Consider the following 20,419-nt stretch of genomic DNA (forward strand, 5'->3'; position numbering starts at 1 on the left):
AAAACCTCCCTAACTGCTTCATGGTGCGAGACAAAAGTGACTTAACACAAGTAAAATAAGCCTGTGATGAGAAGAAAATAATACAGCAGTCTGGCTATGACAATAGGCCACCAGAAAAGGTTATTTAAAAGCTTTTGAGACAGTGCTCCAGGGACTGAAGTGACCACAGTGAAAGGAAACATAAAAATATAACCCTGTCACACACTCTTCTATTCCCAGATCTCTATTTAGCGTGGCAAATCACCCAAAAGGGATTACACAGGACTGTGCTATGCTGTTTTCCGTTTAGCAGATGCTGTTTTTCATTTTCTGATGTTGCAATGCCAATGTATCGTTTGGCATGGGGGGGGGGGGTGTCTATATATATATATATATAAATGTAGTTAATTTCTAAGAAGTTATCAAATAGTTTGCACTGCATAGATTTAAATTATATATAGATAAATCCTTATTAAAGTTGCAAACGTTCTTTAGTCAAGAGCAGTGCGTGTTTTTCTATGTTGCCTTTGTTCTTTGATTAACTTTAATGACAGAAAGCTTTATTGGCTGCTGTCACTTTAAAACAGGTCGCTGCTGACAGAGACGAGGATCTCACGCGCGCCACATTCTCTCATAACAGAGTCTCATCCCAAAAAGTCATATAACTGACGTCTTGGGACGTTTTTTGACCGTACGTCAATATCCGCCTTTTTAGGGCCCCCTTAAACGTCGGTAGATGGCGATCCCGGGCCGTCATGCAACTGACGCTTTACCTTTAACGTCAGTTAGGTGACGGGTTAGGTTTAGGGTTAGGTTTAGGTCTGGGGTAGAGTTAGGATCCCATAACCTCATCTACCGACGTTTAAGGGGGCACTAAAAAGGCGAATATTGACGTATGGTCAAAAGACGTCCCAAAACGTCAGTTATATGACGTCTTGGGATGAGACCGGGTTGTCTCTCACTACTCTTTACCTTCATTGAAGACTTTATTTAACTCATTTAAGACTGCTCAGTCTGCTCGCATGAAGATACTCGACAAAACGGACATTTTGGCATAATTGCGTGTGTTAGTGTTCGTAAAACTTCAGCAGAACTCGATTCTGGCACTCAATTTGTCTTGGATTGGATGGTTTAAACGCTTTAAAGCTTAAAGGGTAACTAAACCACTGGTCAGAGCCTGACTACACCCACTGGCAATATTTGAAAATGCTGAAAAAGTGGGCGGACCCCAGCGGAGATAGAGGGGACGAAATAGATGCTAAAACACTCTATCCTGATCGTTTTCAATACTCGCAATTCCAACTCCTGACTCCCTACAGTGGTTTTGACCAAACAAGATGGTTTTTATACTGCCAAGGGCGTAGCTCGCGTGGTGAGCTGAAACCTGCGTACGTCACGAAGTGCGGAACATCCAATAGGAAAATTCAACTGCAGTAGCCACCGTTCAACCTGAAGAAGGCAGCACTGAGACGTTTTTACACCATATATAGTAGAAATAGAAGACTTTATACACAAATGTCAAAAAAGTTACTCGAATCAATGACTGGTATTAATAAAGATCCATTCTTACAGATCATTAACTAAAAAAAGTTGGTTTAGTGTTTAGTTACTCTTTAAAATTTTGAAAACTTCCTGCATCTACTATTGGTGCAGATGTCGACTGCGCAACTGGGTTGTAGGTTGCCAGGTTGAGCTCACATGGGTTGAAATTTGTACAATGTGTTGATTGTGTGAGTGAGTAGGATGCGTTTCATACAAGATCTGGCAACTGATTGGGACTGCACAAATATGCATTTCCCCCAGTGAGCCTACTTGCTCAGAATCTGTGCAAAGTCAAGGAGGACGAGGAGCAGGTCCTGCTGGTGGCTTCCTATTGGCCCACCCGGACCTGGTTCCCAGAACTCGTGCTCCTTGTGACAGCCCCTCCTTGCATTATTCCTCTAAGAGGGGGCACCCCAAGGCGCTCGGGACCTCTGGAAACTCCATGTCCGGTCTCTGGACGGGATGTGGAGGTTCTAGGTGACCTACCCAAAGAGGTAGTGAACACCATCACTTTGGCGCGAGCAGCGTCTTCGAGACACGCTTTCATGCCCTGAAGTGGAACCTGTTCGTCAAGTGATGTTCTTTCCACAGAGAAGACCCCAAACTTGCTGGGTTTCAGGGAGAGTTCGGGATCCCTCCACCCTGAAAGTCTATGCTGCCGAAATTTCTGCCTATCACGATCCAATAGAAGGCAAGTCGGTCGAGAAGCATGACATGGTTATCAGGTGCTTTAGGGGAGCGAGGAGGTAAAACAAACTTGCCCTTCCTCCATACCCTCTTGGGATTTGCAGAACGCCCCGTTTGAGCCTTTGCAGTCAGCAGAGCTAATCATCTTGTCTATGAAGACATTGCTTCTGGTTGCATTGGCTTCCCTTAAGAGGGTAGGGGATATGAAGACATTTCTAGTGGACGAATCGTGCATAGAATTAAGGCCGGATGATCGTGAGAGCTCGCCCACATTTGTGCCCAAGGTTCCTCCCACTCCCTTCAAGGACTAGGTAGTGCAACTGCTAGTGCTGCCCTTGGAGGAGGCAGGTACCCAGATCTAGCTGTGCTGTGACCTTTCCATGCTCTGCGACTGTACGTGGACCAAACGCAAAGCTTCATGACCTCAGACCAGCTCTTCGTCTGTTACGGAGGCCAGCAGAAGGGAAAGGCCGTCTCCAAGCAGTGGCCCTGAGGGGATCTCATATGTGTACATTTCCACGGTATAGCTCCTAAACAGAAGCCTGTATCTCTCCACCCTAATCTGGCTGAGCCAGCCTGAGATATGCCATATGTAATTCGGCCCTAGTGGGTTACTGTGCCTTCTGTAGAGTTTCTTTTTCAGTGGAAAGGGCACGCTTTCCCAGTGTTCCTCAGTGGTCAGGTCATGCGGAAGAGCAGTGACATTCTCTGAGTAAGCCGTGTCCTATCCTTCGCCCCATCAGGCATCAGGAGGCTTTCAAAGGGCACTGGAAGGGGCAGCATCTGTGCCGCTTTGGTAGAGATTCCTATTTGTTGGTCACTACCGGTGAGGCTATGAACGTGGCCGACTGAAATGGAGCATCTCGGTCATGTATGTAACCCTCGTTCCCTGAAGGAGTTGCATGTCTGTTTGTCCACCGCGGGGCGGCCGGATCACAGCTTGGCTCCTCAGTGACTACTGGTGCGTTCTATTATTCATCCGTCTCGGAGATCCGAATCGGACGACAGACGTTGCCTAGCAACACGCCCCCTTTCCTCGGATTTCTCCTCTCGGACGTCGGACAACCGCGAGGACACCGAGCAAGAATTCCGTTTCGGAATTCAAGATGGCTGCGCCCTGTGACTTGTAAGAATGAATTGTTTTCATTGTTTTTGAACCGCTTTGGTATTTTAAATGACGCTCGTATTACTGCGTCCCCTGGAATCGGTTGTTGTGAGTGCAATTACTGACGTTGCTAGCGTTGCTAACAGAAGATTAACATGAAAAACATTAATAAAGTGAACATTTTCAAGTTCAAATGGCTGCGTTTTAATAAGGTGTAGTCATAATAATTTTTTTTAATGTAAGTGCCTGGTACTCGGCCAGTGCTACCATTATAACAGCTTTCCGGGTGGCGTCCATTTTTTCTCCGACTCGGACGCGCAAAGCAAATAGAACGCTTGAAGTGTGGACGTGACGTCAAATCCGAGGTCTGAGTCGGTTCGTTGGTTATAATAGAACGCACCATACCTGAAGATGTGACACACCTACGGCTCATTATATACCTGTGCTGTGAGGCAGAGCAGCTGTTGCAATTATCGCATCCCAATGTGGATTGGCTCATTAAGTATAATGGACTCTCAGGGAACAAGTGTTACACACGTAACCAACGTTCTCATCCGAAACACATAACTATCAAGGCAGCCTGACTGAAGCCAGTGCATTTGATCGTGATGTGTGAATCACTTCACGCGCCAACAGTGTGATAAGATGATGAAATGTGCAACCGGTTTGAATACAGTTTTATAAGGGCAGGTGCAGAGTAGAAAGTCTGGAGCTGTGTAAAATGTGTTCCCTTCTAATGATGATTGATATAAGGAAAAACCAGGCTTTCTGATATCCAAAAATATAACATAAATCATTCAGAGCCGATGAAATGAGAACCTGTTAAGAACAGGAAAGGTAAGGTTTGACTTCCCAAGGCGCTCTGAAGTAAAAAAATCCGGTCCAGTTGAAAAGGTTTCAGATGCTAAATCGTTTTAAACACTTCATATACTTGTATCCTATCCAAACAAGGAATTATGTTACTTATCATTACTTTTAGTAATCAGATGTGCGTGTAGGTTATACCAAAAATGCAAAAAATGTTTGGTATCACCAAAAAATATACAAGGGAGAATGACCCAGGACTCGCCAAAAAACCCGCCGTGTTCAAACCAAATCTACAACCTAAAACTTGTGCTTTTTTAAAACGAGGAGCTGACAGACAGCTTCTTATTTACTTAAATAAATTTAACTAACGAGGTGTCAGGCCAGTGTAATAGAAACGAATGGAATCTGTTGGCTTTGGCACTGACTGATGGAGTGTTACTGAGAGATCCAGCCCAATCAATGCCAGTTCCTTTTAGCATCAACCTGATTGGATGTGGCGTAGCAAAGGGTCACACATTCAAGCACCTGAGACCTCCATGTGTCCAAAACTCCTACGTCCATTAAAGGTGCCCAACAGCTGACGATAACAGTGGATGTCTATGCAGTGACACCCAGATTAGTTTCTTTTTTAAAGAATAAAACGTTTATAACTTACCAGTTTTATGTGTGGACTTGATCACCAGCTCGCATTTCCTCTTTGCGGTGAACAGAACATAGAGTTGTTCCTCTTTTGTGACGACATCATCAGCATCAACCTGTACAGACACACAAAATCAATAACAAAGTTGATTACCATGGCTATTATCGACCTTTATGAGGGCATATTCATCCATTTCAGTGTAATTAATTCGCTGAGATAAAAACTCTGGATGTTTCCAATTGCTAATTATTTTACAAGAGATTATATAGTATAACTAATTATGTTATGTAGTATGTAGAATCTCTCGTCTTTCTCCTCAAACCCTCACGTCTCTTTCCACGTTTGTTTTCAAAGGTAAATACAATGTATTATCAGGCCAAATGACGGAAATCACTTAGAAATCGTATTCAGCATTGCTGAAATTAAAGAACATTTTTGATTAAGGCAACGTAATACATACATATATATATATAGGGACGTCCCGCGTGACGTCACACCATTTGGCGGAATAGAAAATGCTAAACTGCCGATGATAATCGTTATAATTATTATTATTTTGTTTTTCTTGGATCAAACTAGACTTAACAAATTCATTTAAGATGCACTTAATGTTGTTGGTGATTTTCTTTTGTGTTTTTCCATGGAAACTCAGTTTAAAAATGATTACAGGTAGGCCTACTAAAATTTGGTGATCAAAATAGATTGATCAACCTTTGCGGTGATGATTGAAAAATCCTTCCCCGCTGACGTCCAAATCAAAGAGTTGCTGACCCATCCGGACTCGTATCGATAGCCTGCTATGATTGTGTATGCTTTTAATGAAGCTCCGGCGTGATGGGAAGTGAATAAGGTAGATGTAAATGTCACCGAACTCAATGTCAGGACGTTTGTCTACACATTTAATGCCTGTAAAAAGAACTTGTGGTGGTTCATATGGGTCTATAATTCCCTTATCTTCCTCTTGTATTTGGCTATTTCTTTTTGTGATGCTAATAATATGTGCGATGACGTGAAGAATTCGCTGACGGCCGCTGCGCTAATAATAGATAGTCCGTCAAAATGGCTGACACGCGGCTAGGGGTCACATGACTGAGAGATCCCTATATACATGACTACAGTGATATTTAACGGGTCATGCTTTTGTGGTTATTCATGGTCTGTTGTTGAAAGTACCTTGTTGATGCTTTTAAACTTTTAAATGTCCTTTTAATGTTCAATGGTTGAAGGGTGAGTAGAAATATATATATATATATATATATATATATATATATATATCACTGATTCTTGAAACTTTGGCAAAAACATGTCCCACTAAAAAAAGTGCTAATTCTGTTGGAAATTAATAACATTTTCATGAATGAAAAGAATCAAGTTTATAATCAGGGGGTCCTTTGCACATATGTAAGGTTCTTTTATAGGTTTATTTTTCATTTTTATTATTTTAATGATTATATGCTGGCCCATTGCCTACAAAATCAGCTGTCCTCGGATAGGAGATAATCATTTCAACTTGATTAAAAAAACAAAAAGGAATGATTAAATTGAATAATATATTTACCACACAAAAGAGTACATTGTAATATGTATTAAAAACTACAAACATTGAGTTTTGAACAATATTTACTATTATTTTGTGGTTGTTCAAAATGTGTCCCACATATTCGTCACCACCGTCAGATATTTATAATAAAATCAGGCAACTACAAGGTCAACTACATTCCTCCATACCCCATTTTCAAACCTTCAGCTTTACAGCATGCTTCGAGATCACTCAAGCTCCCGTAATTTTGCTATTTTCTCTTAAACTTGTTCATATATTTGGGCACTGCTACTGTCACAACCATAACATGTCAACACCGTCTCTTTTGTATAGAAAATATTAGATTAGATTATGACATAATTGTATACTTTTTAAGAAGAGGTCTGAAGTAGCTAGCAACAGAGGGGAAACAAGATGGCTATAATGTGAACTACTCATGCATATCATGTGAAAGAGTAGGTTTTGTCACCACCGTCAGACGTCACCACCGTCAGGTTTTCTATCTGACGGTGGTGACATACCGTGTGACGGTGGTGACAAAACCCCCCAAATGGTCTATAACAGAGGCTAGAATATAATTGTTGATCACAATAAATACCAATATATTATCCTGTAATGTTCCATTCACCTCTTTAATATTTTTATTTATTTAATTCCCCCTATATTTCTTCCATTCAGGCTTACACTGCATGCTACTATTAGCGCGAGTGAGAGTGAGGATGTTTCCTGATATCCTCACGGCTGTGGTTCAGCTGCAGGAATACAGCAGTTCTAATCTGAACACGTTTGATGCGATTAAATTGTGTTTCATGACGTTCATTTAGATTTTTGCCCATACTAAAAATTTGTTAAAGCCTAGCATGGATAGGAGCAGCAATAACCCCCTTGGGGTAAACAGAACAGAACCAACATGAATGTTTTGCAGATTATTTCAAAATTTAAAGTACAATATAATTCGAGAATTTATTCAGATTCTTGGGGAATCAGAATGTCAAGTCCTGACTGACGAGTGGAGCTGGGGAGGGAGGAGGGTAATGAGCTCCTGAGAAACGTGATAGCTGATGATAATACTGAAGGAGCTTATATACAGTGATAGGCGTCATATTCCTATAGGGGGAGGTGGATCAGCTAATAGTCGGCTGATGCGAGCTTGACTAACGTGACCTGCCAGAACTAACCAGAACTAAGGATGCACATAGTGCAGCTACTGCCTACCTACACAGCACATAGTATGCACTATCCATTCCAGGCTATGCATCGACTAAAGCCAAATGAAAATGGCATGACATCATTTAAACAAATCTAACATTCGCTGTAATTACCCCCAATTTCATAGTCATTACACTCAACTTTGACTTTATGTATTTCCGAAAGTTATGGCTAGGCAGCAGCTATATAGAGGAGAGAAGGAGAAGAAACAGGGAATACCAAAAAAAGCTGAGAGAGAAAATACACAGTGAGGCAGAGTTAAATGAGGAATACCTCATAAAAGAAAAAAAATGTTTATCACAGTGATCAAGATTGTTTTTTTTTTGGACCAAAGAGTTAAATGAAGTTGTTAAGCAAGAATTGATTGACTTGAGTGGTATACATTGTGGAATTGTATGTTGTAAAGAGGCCACAGTCTCCACCGTCAGATTAATGTCACCACCGTCAGTTCTAAAGTCACCACCGTCAGAGGGAGTTTTATTGGTTTTAAATGAATATACTTGAAATATGATTCTTCAGTGCTGTTGAGTTATTAAAGTAATAGTCTCTTTTAATACAAAAATATGTTTGTTAAATAAAACAACATTAATTTTTCTATTTAGGCTTAAAGTAAATGTTGTATGATGTTATATCTTTTAAAGGAGTACACGCAAAACAGTATAAAAAATGAACAAAAGTGAATATTCAACATTTAACAGCATATATGTGTACCAAGAATGCCAGATAATGATTTAAAAATTCTAAATACATATTAGACCAAACAAATAAAAAATAATTTGCTATTTATTTTGTCTGACGGTGTTGACAAAAACAAAGTGATAACTGGAGAAACGCCTATTTTATGAAAAAAATACAAAATGAGGAGGTTGCACCGGTGCATTGCTGAACAGCCAAGACCTTGCTTTATAATGATATACCTTTAGATTTTGTAATTTAACTAACTTTTTATTTTCAAAATTAAAACCTGTTTTATCCAAATTCCCAAGAATCACTGATATATTATTGGGTTCATAGAGCCTTTTACTGATTGTTTTCAGCGTAATGGAAGTTACATCCATATTTCGTGCAAAGCATCTTGGAATAAGGTGGATAATTGGATATAATAATATCACATACATCACTTTCATATACCAAAAGCCCAAGTGAGAAACGAAATGCAGAAGCTATAGAGATTAGATTGAATCTCCACAGTGGGAATATTGGATCCCGTCTCTTTACATGACCCTGTCAGATATTATCTGATTTGTTTTAGAGATTTTTAATCTAATTCACAAAATCAGTGAACAAAACAAGGTGCATTTTCAGCCTGAGAGGAAGAGCAGAAAACAGGAGATGATTATAAGCAATCAGCAGGGTTTATTGAATAATCTTAGTTGCGTATATACTTCGTCCTTCGGCCAGAACAAATCCAACAGGTGTCATCATACCAGAGCAGAAGCAAAGGGAAGTTACAGCTTCACAACATTGTCATCAAAAACCTTGAAAACAAACTCTCCTCTTAGCTCTTATAAAGACTAGGGTTGGGTATCGAGGATCGAGTATCGATTGGAACCGGGACTAACTTTTCGTTTTTCCCGGAATCGTTCAAAAGTTAAAATTTCGATTCCTAGTTTCGATATTCACAGTCCGCCGAGCGGAAGAATAAACCGCTGAACAACACCAACGAAGAAGCGTCTACCGGAAGTGTTGGCATAACCGCGCGAGCCGAACATGAGTAGCTTACGTCGGCGGTCCAAAGTGTGGCTTCACTTTTCTAAAAATTAACGAAATCTCGGCAAAATGCAAAATTTGTGACAAGTATTTGTGACAGAAGGAGTATTTCCTTCAGAAAGGCCATTGGTTAGCAAGGTTAGCTAAACTTTTATGACCCTGCCTCTTAAAAGAATCGGAATCGAGAATCGTTAGGAACCGGAATCGAAACAAGGAATCGGAATCAGAATCGTTAGGAACCAGAATCGAAACAAGGAATCGGAATCGAGAATCGTTAGGAACCGGAATCGAAACAAGGAATCGGAATCGGAATCAGAATCGTTCAAATTCAAACGATACCCAACCCTAATGAAGACAAACCACACTATCATAAGATTAAACAACAATAGCAACCATTGCAAGGAAAATAAGAAAGATAATAAAGATTAATAATTAGAGGATTCAATTAGATATTAATGATTAAATTATGAATGATTATAAATGAATAAAAAGAACACAGATGTATGGTTGCTCTCTTGAAGCCACACACACACACACACATGTCGCTATTGAGAATCCTTAGATCCCTCACGATATTGTGCATTGTTCTTTTTGTTTACTTGCCGAAAGCTTTTGTGAGTGTGGAATATGAACTGATATTAAAGTGATAAAAGTATCTGGATATCTTAGAGATGTTTTGTGTTTGTCTCCCTGATATATTCGACTGCTGTGGGGCCTGTCTATCACTAGAGATACAAAATGTGTGCAAATTTGCAGAAAATGTGCATATAGTGACCTCAAAAACCATATGGGCATTAAGCTATCTATCATTCATAGATATATATATATATATGGGCAATAATCTATCTATCTATCTATCTATCTATCTATCTATCTATCTATCTATCTATCTATCTATCTATCTATCTATCTATCTATCTATCTATCTATCTATCTATCTATCTATCTGTCTGTCTGTCTGTCTGTCTGTCTGTCTGTCTGTCTGTCTGCGAGCGAGTGTATTTAGGAAAGTCCCGCCCCTTTCCATAACCGCCAGTTTAACACACTACTAAGTAACTCAACCAGGACCCGCCCCTTTATTCTGCGTATGAATTATTATAATGAGGAATATTGTAGAAACTGAGGCGTTTCAGGGAGTCTTCAAGCAAATGGACTTTCCTTATGTTAGATAGCATGTTCGGTGTATTCAGTTATTCGAATTCACCGGAAACAAGAGTTCATTGTTTATTTGTTTATTTTGTTTCAACATATATATTTCATTTCCTTCTTTAATGTCATAATACCTGCCAACTCTTGTTTCCCATTAACAGCTTGCCTTACAATGGCCAGAAATCCATACCATAAAGTATAAGACACGTCCAAGCTGGCCATAATTAGACGTTCTGTTCTTGAACAAGCGACGGTTACATGAGAACCACCGATTTACTCTCATCATCATCATTTACCCAAAGCATGTGCTATTTATAGGCGCTGTGAGATTATAGTATGTAGCTTGCAAAGCTTGTCGGTTTCACTGCTTATAAAATGGAATTAATATTTCTTACATTGACACAGAGAAAATCAACTTTACATTGCATCCAGCTGAGCTCCGGTGACTGTTCAGATCACAGTATATATTGATTTCCTTCTCTTGATAGACCTGACTGGAGATCCTTTCTCTGTTTAACATGGCATACTAGGCCTGCCGTACATCAGATCTGTGCTCAGCTCAGTTCACATTCATCTCAGTGGCACTTGCTTGGCTGACTGAGCTTTTTTAAAACAAAACTAAGCTCATTGAAGCTGGACTATGACACTCTTTTCTTCTAGAAACAAACTTTGTTCCATTATTTTCCTGTTATGTCAGTAAAGCTGCTCTTTATATGTGCTCAGCATTCAGTTCTCAATGGCTCTTGCTCGGCTGACTTACTATTTCCAAAGAGATAAGTGCATCTGATGAACACTTTCCTATCCCATAAGGCCACGGGAGACGAGTTGGGAACGGCAGTGATTCTGGTGGGTCATGTGACAGTGACAACATACGTCCAAATTTCATTCATCCTACCCATATTCATACTATATATTAGTACAACATACTTAACGGCCTCAAAGTAAACTTTCCCAAGTTTTCACATGCGTAGTTTCGCATTCCTCATTCAGTGGCTCTGAAAAGTCCAAAAAAACGTTCAAAATACTTGCTACGGATGCCAAAAACACCGAAAATATATATTTTTTATGACGGATGAAAGTTTCGAAGGCAGTGTTTAAACGTGATTGACACAATGGGCCCAATCTTGCTCCTGGCGCAAATGACTTGTACGCATGTATAATTCCTATTTTGCACCCGCGCAAAGCAGGCTTTTCCCGTCACAGACGTACGTCGGTAAACTAGGGAATGAACTTGTGCTCCCTGGGCGGGTCAGCGCAAAAAAGAGGCGTGTTTCGGTGCAAACATTCCCTAGTGCTATTTTACACTTCCAGAAAACAATAGCTAAAGTCAGTGGCATGTTGCGCGTTGTTCATAATGCTATTTACGCCAATACACGTTGATTCTCTCACATTTTAACAAGGAAAAATATTAACACATGAGGGAAATCATTGTGGTGATCACACTAGGCCTGTTGGAACGAATTCCGAAATTCGAATATAATTCGAATATTAAAAAAATCAATAGTATTCGAATGTTGAAGTTACTATTCGAATATTGCTTTTTTATGTATATTTTTAAAATTTTCTTTTATATGCAATCTTGCCTTTTCGCCGCCTTGGCTCACACGCATGTAAAAATGAAATGCCTTTGTTTCGTCTGATGAACGATAAAGTTTTTTTAATCGTAACACAAGTGTGCACGTTATCCACGGTGTATCATCATAACAACTGTCAAAAATGGTAGGCTAAATGTTTAACGACGTAAAAAGCGCCCCCCAAAGCGCCTACAAAAACGCAAATATCTCAACGGATTCGGTGCGCATCGAGCTTGTTGGAACCGTCTAGTCGAACTGAAAAGAACGATGTAAGTTTCAGAATTTTTGGTGGTGTTTTCGAGATATTAGCCGAAAACCATCGGAAGCGCTTCAACCGTATTCAGTACTAATAAATTAGATGTCCCTCTAGTGGACCGAAAGTGTAACAACAACCACATGCTATAGTGGCATTGGCGATCCATAATGTTGTAAATATTAATAAAAGGATAAATTTTAGCATTTAATATTCGAATATTATTCGAATATTGAAAAACATAAGGAATGGAATTCTAATAGTATTGTAGAGGAAGATTGACAGCCCTAGTGTAAACTTATGTAGGCCTAAATCTAGCTAACACATTTCAAATTAGTTAGGCTAATTGTAGTAATGACGGATCAGACCTGTTTGCCCAATATAATGTTTAACCGATGCTGATTTGGGTGGTTTCTCCCGTCCCCATACAACGTCACTTCTCTGTCTTTCACTGCCCTGACGAGAACGTCGGTCTCATCGGCCGTGAACCCTCCTGGTAACTCCGTCGTTATAATAACGATCCGTCATGCAACATGCGCACCTGCTCTTAAAGGGTACGTTGGATGGCGCTCTGATTGGTTTATTTCACGTTACGCCCAAACCACACCTATGAAGCTATTTCAGACCAACCCCTTTTAAACTTGCGTCGGGCGCGAGAGTCATTCATCCTGCCGGTAAAAGAGCAACAGCGCCGGGACCCGCCCACAAAGTTACTTGCTTTTCATGTCGTTAAAATAGGGCCCAATGTGAGGTCGTAAAAAAGTATCAATTTCAGATGCATTTTTTTCTACAGTGGCATTTTAAAATCCAACAATTATGAACTAAGGCACGACTGAACAGCAGCGTATTTAATTTTCAGGGTAAAAGCAACTTCTCCGATTGGAGGATCCCAGGCAGTAAAGCCTAGCATACACCTCAGTGAACTCTGCATGACGTACTTTATCCATGAAGAACATGAATAGGATTGTTGCACTACTGAGAGACAATTAAATAGAAAAGTGCTGAAGGACGCAACAGGATTCAAGAGTGTTAATATTTCATTATAAGGCCGGCTTGGTATGGTATGCTAGTTTTTGGATGTTACAGTACCTTCTTTTATCTAAGCATAAAACGCAGCTACGGGAAGCGAGTCGTTCGTCGGCTGATTTCTCCAGAAAGGTCTAAACACTGTGGCTTTGTGGAGCTATCCAAACACTGGCGTACCCCACACCGCAAACCTGGCTCCGCCAATGGGCTTTCTGCAGTCAACAAGTGCCGTGGAAACTGCTGTTGTGTTGCAATGCAGGCCGTGTTGGTGACACAGAGATTACAAGACGGTTTAACTTGTTTTCTTTCTATGGGTGTCATTCGCACCTGATGTTTGACATCCATGAAGAAACGAGGTTGGAAGTTAGACTGACATTAATCAAGACGGATAAATATGAAAATGTCCAGAATGCCGTAGCACTAATTTAGGCATTAAGTCAACATTTTCTTTTTGTGTCCAAAAACATTTACCTTTCACGGTACACGGCAGTCAACAGTTTAAAGCACAGTAGCCAGGCAGGATTTCATGAAATTAAATCACAATATTTTCCAAATGGCCAGGCCAAAATCCCAAATTAATGAAATGAATAGCTCGTCTTTTATCTTCCGACTGAATGGTCGAGTGACTGAGCACTGCCGTGTTTGGATATGATAATGAGACCAGCGTCTCATTGCCACTTTTCTGAATTTCCAGAAAGGCAGAAGTCGATACAGCCGTGATGAAAGAGTACGGCAGAAGTGTGTGTCCTTGGATGAGAAACATGGAGTGTTTTTAAAGGCCTGTTCACGCCAAAAAAGATATTGGATTTGAAAAGAATTATAAAGCAGGACAATGAATCAACTTTAGAAGGCTATGATTCACCTGTACGCTTCATCTTATCATATAAAAGTGTAACCTTTATTTGAAATAAAAGGTGAAATATCAACCCACACCTGTACGTCCTTTACATAATCCTCAGACGATCTCTTCTCAGTGAACTATATAGCCGTGATATAAGAGTAAAGGCACAATGTTAGTGTTAGCTTCTATACACTGCATATTCGTCACCACACGTACTTGCTGGAAAAAGTAGTGAGCTACTAGAGAAGCGAAACAACGTCTATCCACTTATTCTGTCTTTGCTTGTTTTTTCAAGACTTGTATTTAAGAAATACCCCCCAAATCTAACACGGATTGCATTGAAAACTTGTGACTGACGGGGAAAGAGTTAAGTGAAGAACTGTGCCAGAGTCAGATGTTTGCAGGGCGAGGTTGAAAGCGGCGTAACTGCACCCTTCTGAGGGTTTCAGTGGAGAAAGCCAACACTGACTTCCTCCTGTCACCTTAAGTAGTAGAGGCAGACAAGCATGTGACTCATCCTAAGTAAATTGAAGTCAGCCAACCCAAATTGTCTGCTTCATAGTGGCAATCATAGTCTCAGTCACATCATCCTTCCTAGCCCTGTTTTTCCACCTCGCCGCCAGCATTTCTGACCCCAGTGAGTGGCAGCATCTGTATATTATACCCATCAATATTTCCTCTCTTCTCAAGAACGGAGGTAAAGGGAAGTCATATTTTGGGCACTGAAAGGCTGTACAGAGGAAAGACATTTATGGCTACGCACAGTAAACAACCACAACTGGAACAACATTTTGCCACAAGTAAATATGGGAAAGACACGACTTGTTTGGTGTTCTGGAAGGGGCAATATAGCATATTCCAGAGTCCAATCCAAACAGCAGGAGGGAAGACCAGGGCCTGCAGTGGTCAGTACTGGTGTAACGCTATGCGGAGGCTATGCCAGATTCACATTCATCTCTTTCGGCTTTAAACGACACTCACTAGACAGTCCACTTTGAAAGTGCAAGAAGAAACAGATCATAATGATATCAGTGACCACTCACGCCCGGATCATAATGATATCAGTGACCGGTCACGCCCAGATCATAATGATATCAGTGACCAGTCACGCCCAGATCATAATGATATCCGGGCGCCCAGATCATAATGATATCAGTGACCAGTCACGCCCAGATCACAATGATATCAGTGACCAGTCACGCCCAGATCATAATGATATCCGGGCGCCCAGATCATAATGATATCAGTGACCAGTCACGCCCAGATCACAATGATATCAGTGACCAGTCACGCCCAGATCATAATGATATCAGTGACCGGTCACGCCCAGATCATAATGATATCAGTGACCAGTCACGCCCAGATCACAATGATATCAGTGACCAGTCACGCCCAGATCACAATGATATCAGTGACCAGTCACGCCCACATCATAATGATATCAGTGACCAGTCACGCCCAGATCATAATGAAATCAGTGACCAGTCACGCCCAGATCACAATGATATCAGTGACCAGTCACGCCCAGATCATAATGATATCAGTGACCAGTCACGCCCAGATCACAATGATATCAGTGACCAGTCACGCCCAGATCATAATGATATCAGTGACCAGTCACGCCCAGATCACAATGATATCAGTGACCAGTCACGCCCAGATCATAATGATATCAGTGACCAGTCACGCCCAGATCACAATGATATCAGTGACCAGTCACGCCCAGATCACAATGATATCAGTGACCAGTCACGCCCAGATCACAATGATATCAGTGACCAGTCACGCCCAGATCATAATAATATCAGTGACCAGTCACGCCCAGATCACAATGATATCAGTGACCAGTCACGCCCACATCATAATGATATCAGTGACCAGTCACGCCCAGATCACAATGATATCAGTGACCAGTCACGCCCAGATCACAATGATATCAGTGACCAGTCACGCCCAGATCACAATGATATCAGTGACCAGTCACGCCCAGATCATAATGATATCAGTGACCAGTCACGCCCAGATCATAATGATATCAGTGACCAGTCACGCCCAGATCACAATGATATCAGTGACCAGTCACGCCTAGATCATAATGATATCAGTGACCAGTCACGCCCAGATCACAATGATATCAGTGACCAGTCACGCCCACATCATAATGATATCAGTGACCAGTCACGCCCACATCATAATGATATCAGTGACCACTCACGCCCAGATCATAATGATATCAGTGACCGGTCACGCCCAGATCATAATGATATCAGTGACCGGTCACGCCCAGATCATAATGATATCAGTGACCAGTCACGCCCAGATCATAATGATATCAGTGAACACACACGCCCAGATCATAATGATATCAGTGACCGGTCACGCCCAGATCATAATGATATCAGTGACCAGTCACGCCCAGATCATAATGATATCAGTGACCAGTCACGCCCAGATCATAATGATATCAGTGACCAGTCACACCCAGATCATAATGATATCAGTGACCAGTCACGCCCAGATCATAATGATATCAGTGACCGGTCACGCCCAGATCATAATGATATCAGTGACCAGTCACGCCCAGATCATAATGATATCAGTGACCAGTCACACCCAGATCATAATGATATCAGTGACCAGTCACACCCAGATCATAATGATATCAGTGACCAGTCACGCCCAGATCACAATGATATCAGTGACCAGTCACGCCCAGATCACAATGAAATCAGTCACGCCCAGATCATAATGATATCAGTGACCAGTCACGCCCAGATCATAATGATATCAGTGACCAGTCACGCCCAGATCACAATGATATCAGTGACCAGTCACGCCCAGATCACAATGAAATCAGTCATGCCCAGATCACAATGATATCAGTGACCAGTCACGCCCAGATCACAATGATATCAGTGACCAGTCACGCCCAGATCACAATGAAATCAGTCATGCCCAGATCACAATGATATCAGTGACCAGTCATGCCCAGATCACAATGATATCAGTGACCAGTCACGCCCAGATCATAATGATATCAGTGACCAGTCACACCCAGATCACAATGATATCAGTGACCAGTCACGCCCAGATCACAATGAAATCAGTGACCAGTCACGCCCAGATCACAATGAAATCAGTCACGCCCAGATCATAATGATATCAGTGACCAGTCACGCCCAGATCATAATGATATCAGTGACCAGTCACGCCCAGATCACAATGATATCAGTGACCAGTCACGCCCAGATCACAATGAAATCAGTCATGCCCAGATCACAATGATATCAGTGACCAGTCACGCCCAGATCACAATGAAATCAGTGACCAGTCACGCCCAGATCACAATGATATCAGTGACCAGTCGCCCAGATCACAATGATATCAGTGACCAGTCACGCCCAGATCACAATGATATCAGTGACCAGTCACGCCCAGATCACAATGATATCAGTGACCAGTCACGCCCAGATCACAATGATATCAGTGACCAGTCACGCCCAGATCACAATGAAATCAGTGACCAGTCACGCCCAGATCACAATGATATCAGTGACCAGTCACGCCCAGATCACAATGATATCAGTGACCGGTCACGCCCAGATCACAATGATATCAGTGACCGGTCACACCCAGATCATAATGATATCAGTGACCAGTCACGCCCAGATCACAATGATATCAGTGACCAGTCACGCCAAAATCACAATGAAATCAGTGACCAGTCACGCCCAGATCACAATGATATCAGTGACCAGTCACGCCCAGATCACAATGAAATCAGTGACCAGTCACGCCCAGATCACAATGATATCAGTGACCAGTCACGCCCAGATCACAATGATATCAGTGACCAGTCACGCCAAAATCACAATGAAATCAGTGACCAGTCACGCCCAGATCACAATGATATCAGTGACCAGTCACGCCCAGATCACAATGATATCAGTGACCAGTCACGCCCAGATCACAATGATATCAGTGACCAGTCACGCCCAGATCACAATGATATCAGTGACCAGTCACGCCCAGATCACAATGATATCAGTGACCAGTCACGCCCAGATCACAATGATATCAGTGACCAGTCACGCCCAGATCACAATGATATCAGTGACCAGTCACGCCCAGATCACAATGATATCAGTGACCAGTCACGCCCAGATCACAATGATATCAGTGACCAGTCACGCCCAGATCACAATGAAATCAGTGACCAGTCACGCCCAGATCACAATGATATCAGTGACCAGTCACGCCCAGATCACAATGATATCAGTGACCAGTCACGCCCAGATCACAATGATATCAGTGACCAGTCACGCCCACGCCCAGATCACAATGATATCAGTGACCAGTCACGCCCAGATCACAATGATATCAGTGACCAGTCACGCCCAGATCACAATGATATCAGTGACCAGTCACGCCCAGATCACAATGAAATCAGTCATGCCCAGATCACAATGATATCAGTGACCAGTCACGCCCAGATCACAATGATATCAGTGACCAGTCACGCCCAGATCACAATGAAATCAGTCACGCCCAGATCATAATGATATCAGTGACCAGTCACGCCCAGATCATAATGATATCAGTGACCAGTCACGCCCAGATCACAATGATATCAGTGACCAGTCACGCCCAAATCATAATGATATCAGTGACCAGTCACGCCCAGATCATAATGATATCAGTGACCAGTCACGCCCAAATCATAATGATATCAGTGACCAGTCACGCCCAGATCATAATGATATCAGTGACCAGTCACGCCCAGATCACAATGATATCAGTGACCAGTCACGCCCAGATCACAATAATATCAGTGACCAGTCATGCCCAGATCATAATGATATCAGTGACCAGTCACGCCCAGATCACAATGATATCAGTGACCAGTCACGCCCAGATCACAATGATATCAGTGACCAGTCACGCCCAGATCATAATGATATCAGTGACCAGTCACACCCAGATCACAATGATATCAGTGACCAGTCACGCCCAGATCATAATGATATCAGTGACCAGTCACGCCCAGATCATAATGATATCAGTGACCAGTCACGCCCAGATCATAATGATATCAGTGACCAGTCACGCCCAGATCATAACGATATCAGTGACCAGTCACGCCCAGATCATAATGATATCAGTGACCAGTCACGCCCAGATCATAATGATATCAGTGACCAGTCACGCCCAGATCATAATGAAATCAGTGACCAGTCACGCCCAAATCATAATGATATCAGTGACCAGTCACGCCCAGATCATAATGATATCAGTGACCAGTCACGCCCAGATCACAATAATATCAGTGACCAGTCACGCCCAGATCATAACGATATCAGTGACCAGTCACGCCCAGATCATAACGATATCAGTGACCAGTCATGCCCAGATCATAATGATATCAGTGACCAGTCACGCCCAGATCATAACGATATCAGTGACCAGTCACGCCCAGATCATAATGATATCAGTGACCAGTCACGCCCAGATCATAACGATATCAGTGACCAGTCACGCCCAGATCACAATGATATCAGTGACCAGTCACGCCCAGATCATAATGATATCAGTGACCAGTCACGCCCAGATCACAATAATATCAGTGACCAGTCATGCCCAGATCATAATGATATCAGTGACCAGTCACGCCCAGATCACAATGATATCAGTGACCAGTCACGCCCAGATCACAATGATATCAGTGACCAGTCACGCCCAGATCATAATGATATCAGTGACCAGTCACACCCAGATCACAATGATATCAGTGACCAGTCACGCCCAGATCATAATGATATCAGTGACCAGTCACGCCCAGATCATAACGATATCAGTGACCAGTCACGCCCAGATCATAATGATATCAGTGACCAGTCACGCCCAGATCATAACGATATCAGTGACCAGTCACGCCCAGATCACAATGATATCAGTGACCAGTCACGCCCAGATCACAATAATATCAGTGACCAGTCATGCCCAGATCATAATGATATCAGTGACCAGTCACGCCCAGATCACAATGATATCAGTGACCAGTCACGCCCAGATCACAATGATATCAGTGACCAGTCACGCCCAGATCATAATGATATCAGTGACCAGTCACACCCAGATCACAATGATATCAGTGACCAGTCACGCCCAGATCATAATGATATCAGTGACCAGTCACGCCCAGATCATAATGATATCAGTGACCAGTCACGCCCAGATCATAACGATATCAGTGACCAGTCACGCCCAGATCATAATGATATCAGTGACCAGTCACGCCCAGATCATAACGATATCAGTGACCAGTCACGCCCAGATCATAATGATATCAGTGACCAG

At 42.1% G+C, this 20,419-nt stretch overlaps 1 protein-coding gene across 1 annotated transcript in view; it reads right to left on the reverse strand.

Moving 5' to 3' along the window:
- Nucleotides 1-20,419, reverse strand: part of pth1r (parathyroid hormone 1 receptor) — a 103,121-nt gene that overhangs the window by 38,377 nt on the left and 44,325 nt on the right. The window contains exon 2 of the mRNA XM_039657176.2: nt 4,776-4,875. Coding sequence (XP_039513110.2) covers nt 4,776-4,875 — 100 coding nt within the window. The remainder of the gene's footprint in view (nt 1-4,775; nt 4,876-20,419) is intronic.

This window comes from Pimephales promelas, chromosome 5, assembly GCF_988280905.1.
Source record: "Pimephales promelas chromosome 5, fPimPro1.hap1.1, whole genome shotgun sequence".
Lineage (NCBI taxonomy): Eukaryota > Metazoa > Chordata > Actinopteri > Cypriniformes > Leuciscidae > Pimephales > Pimephales promelas.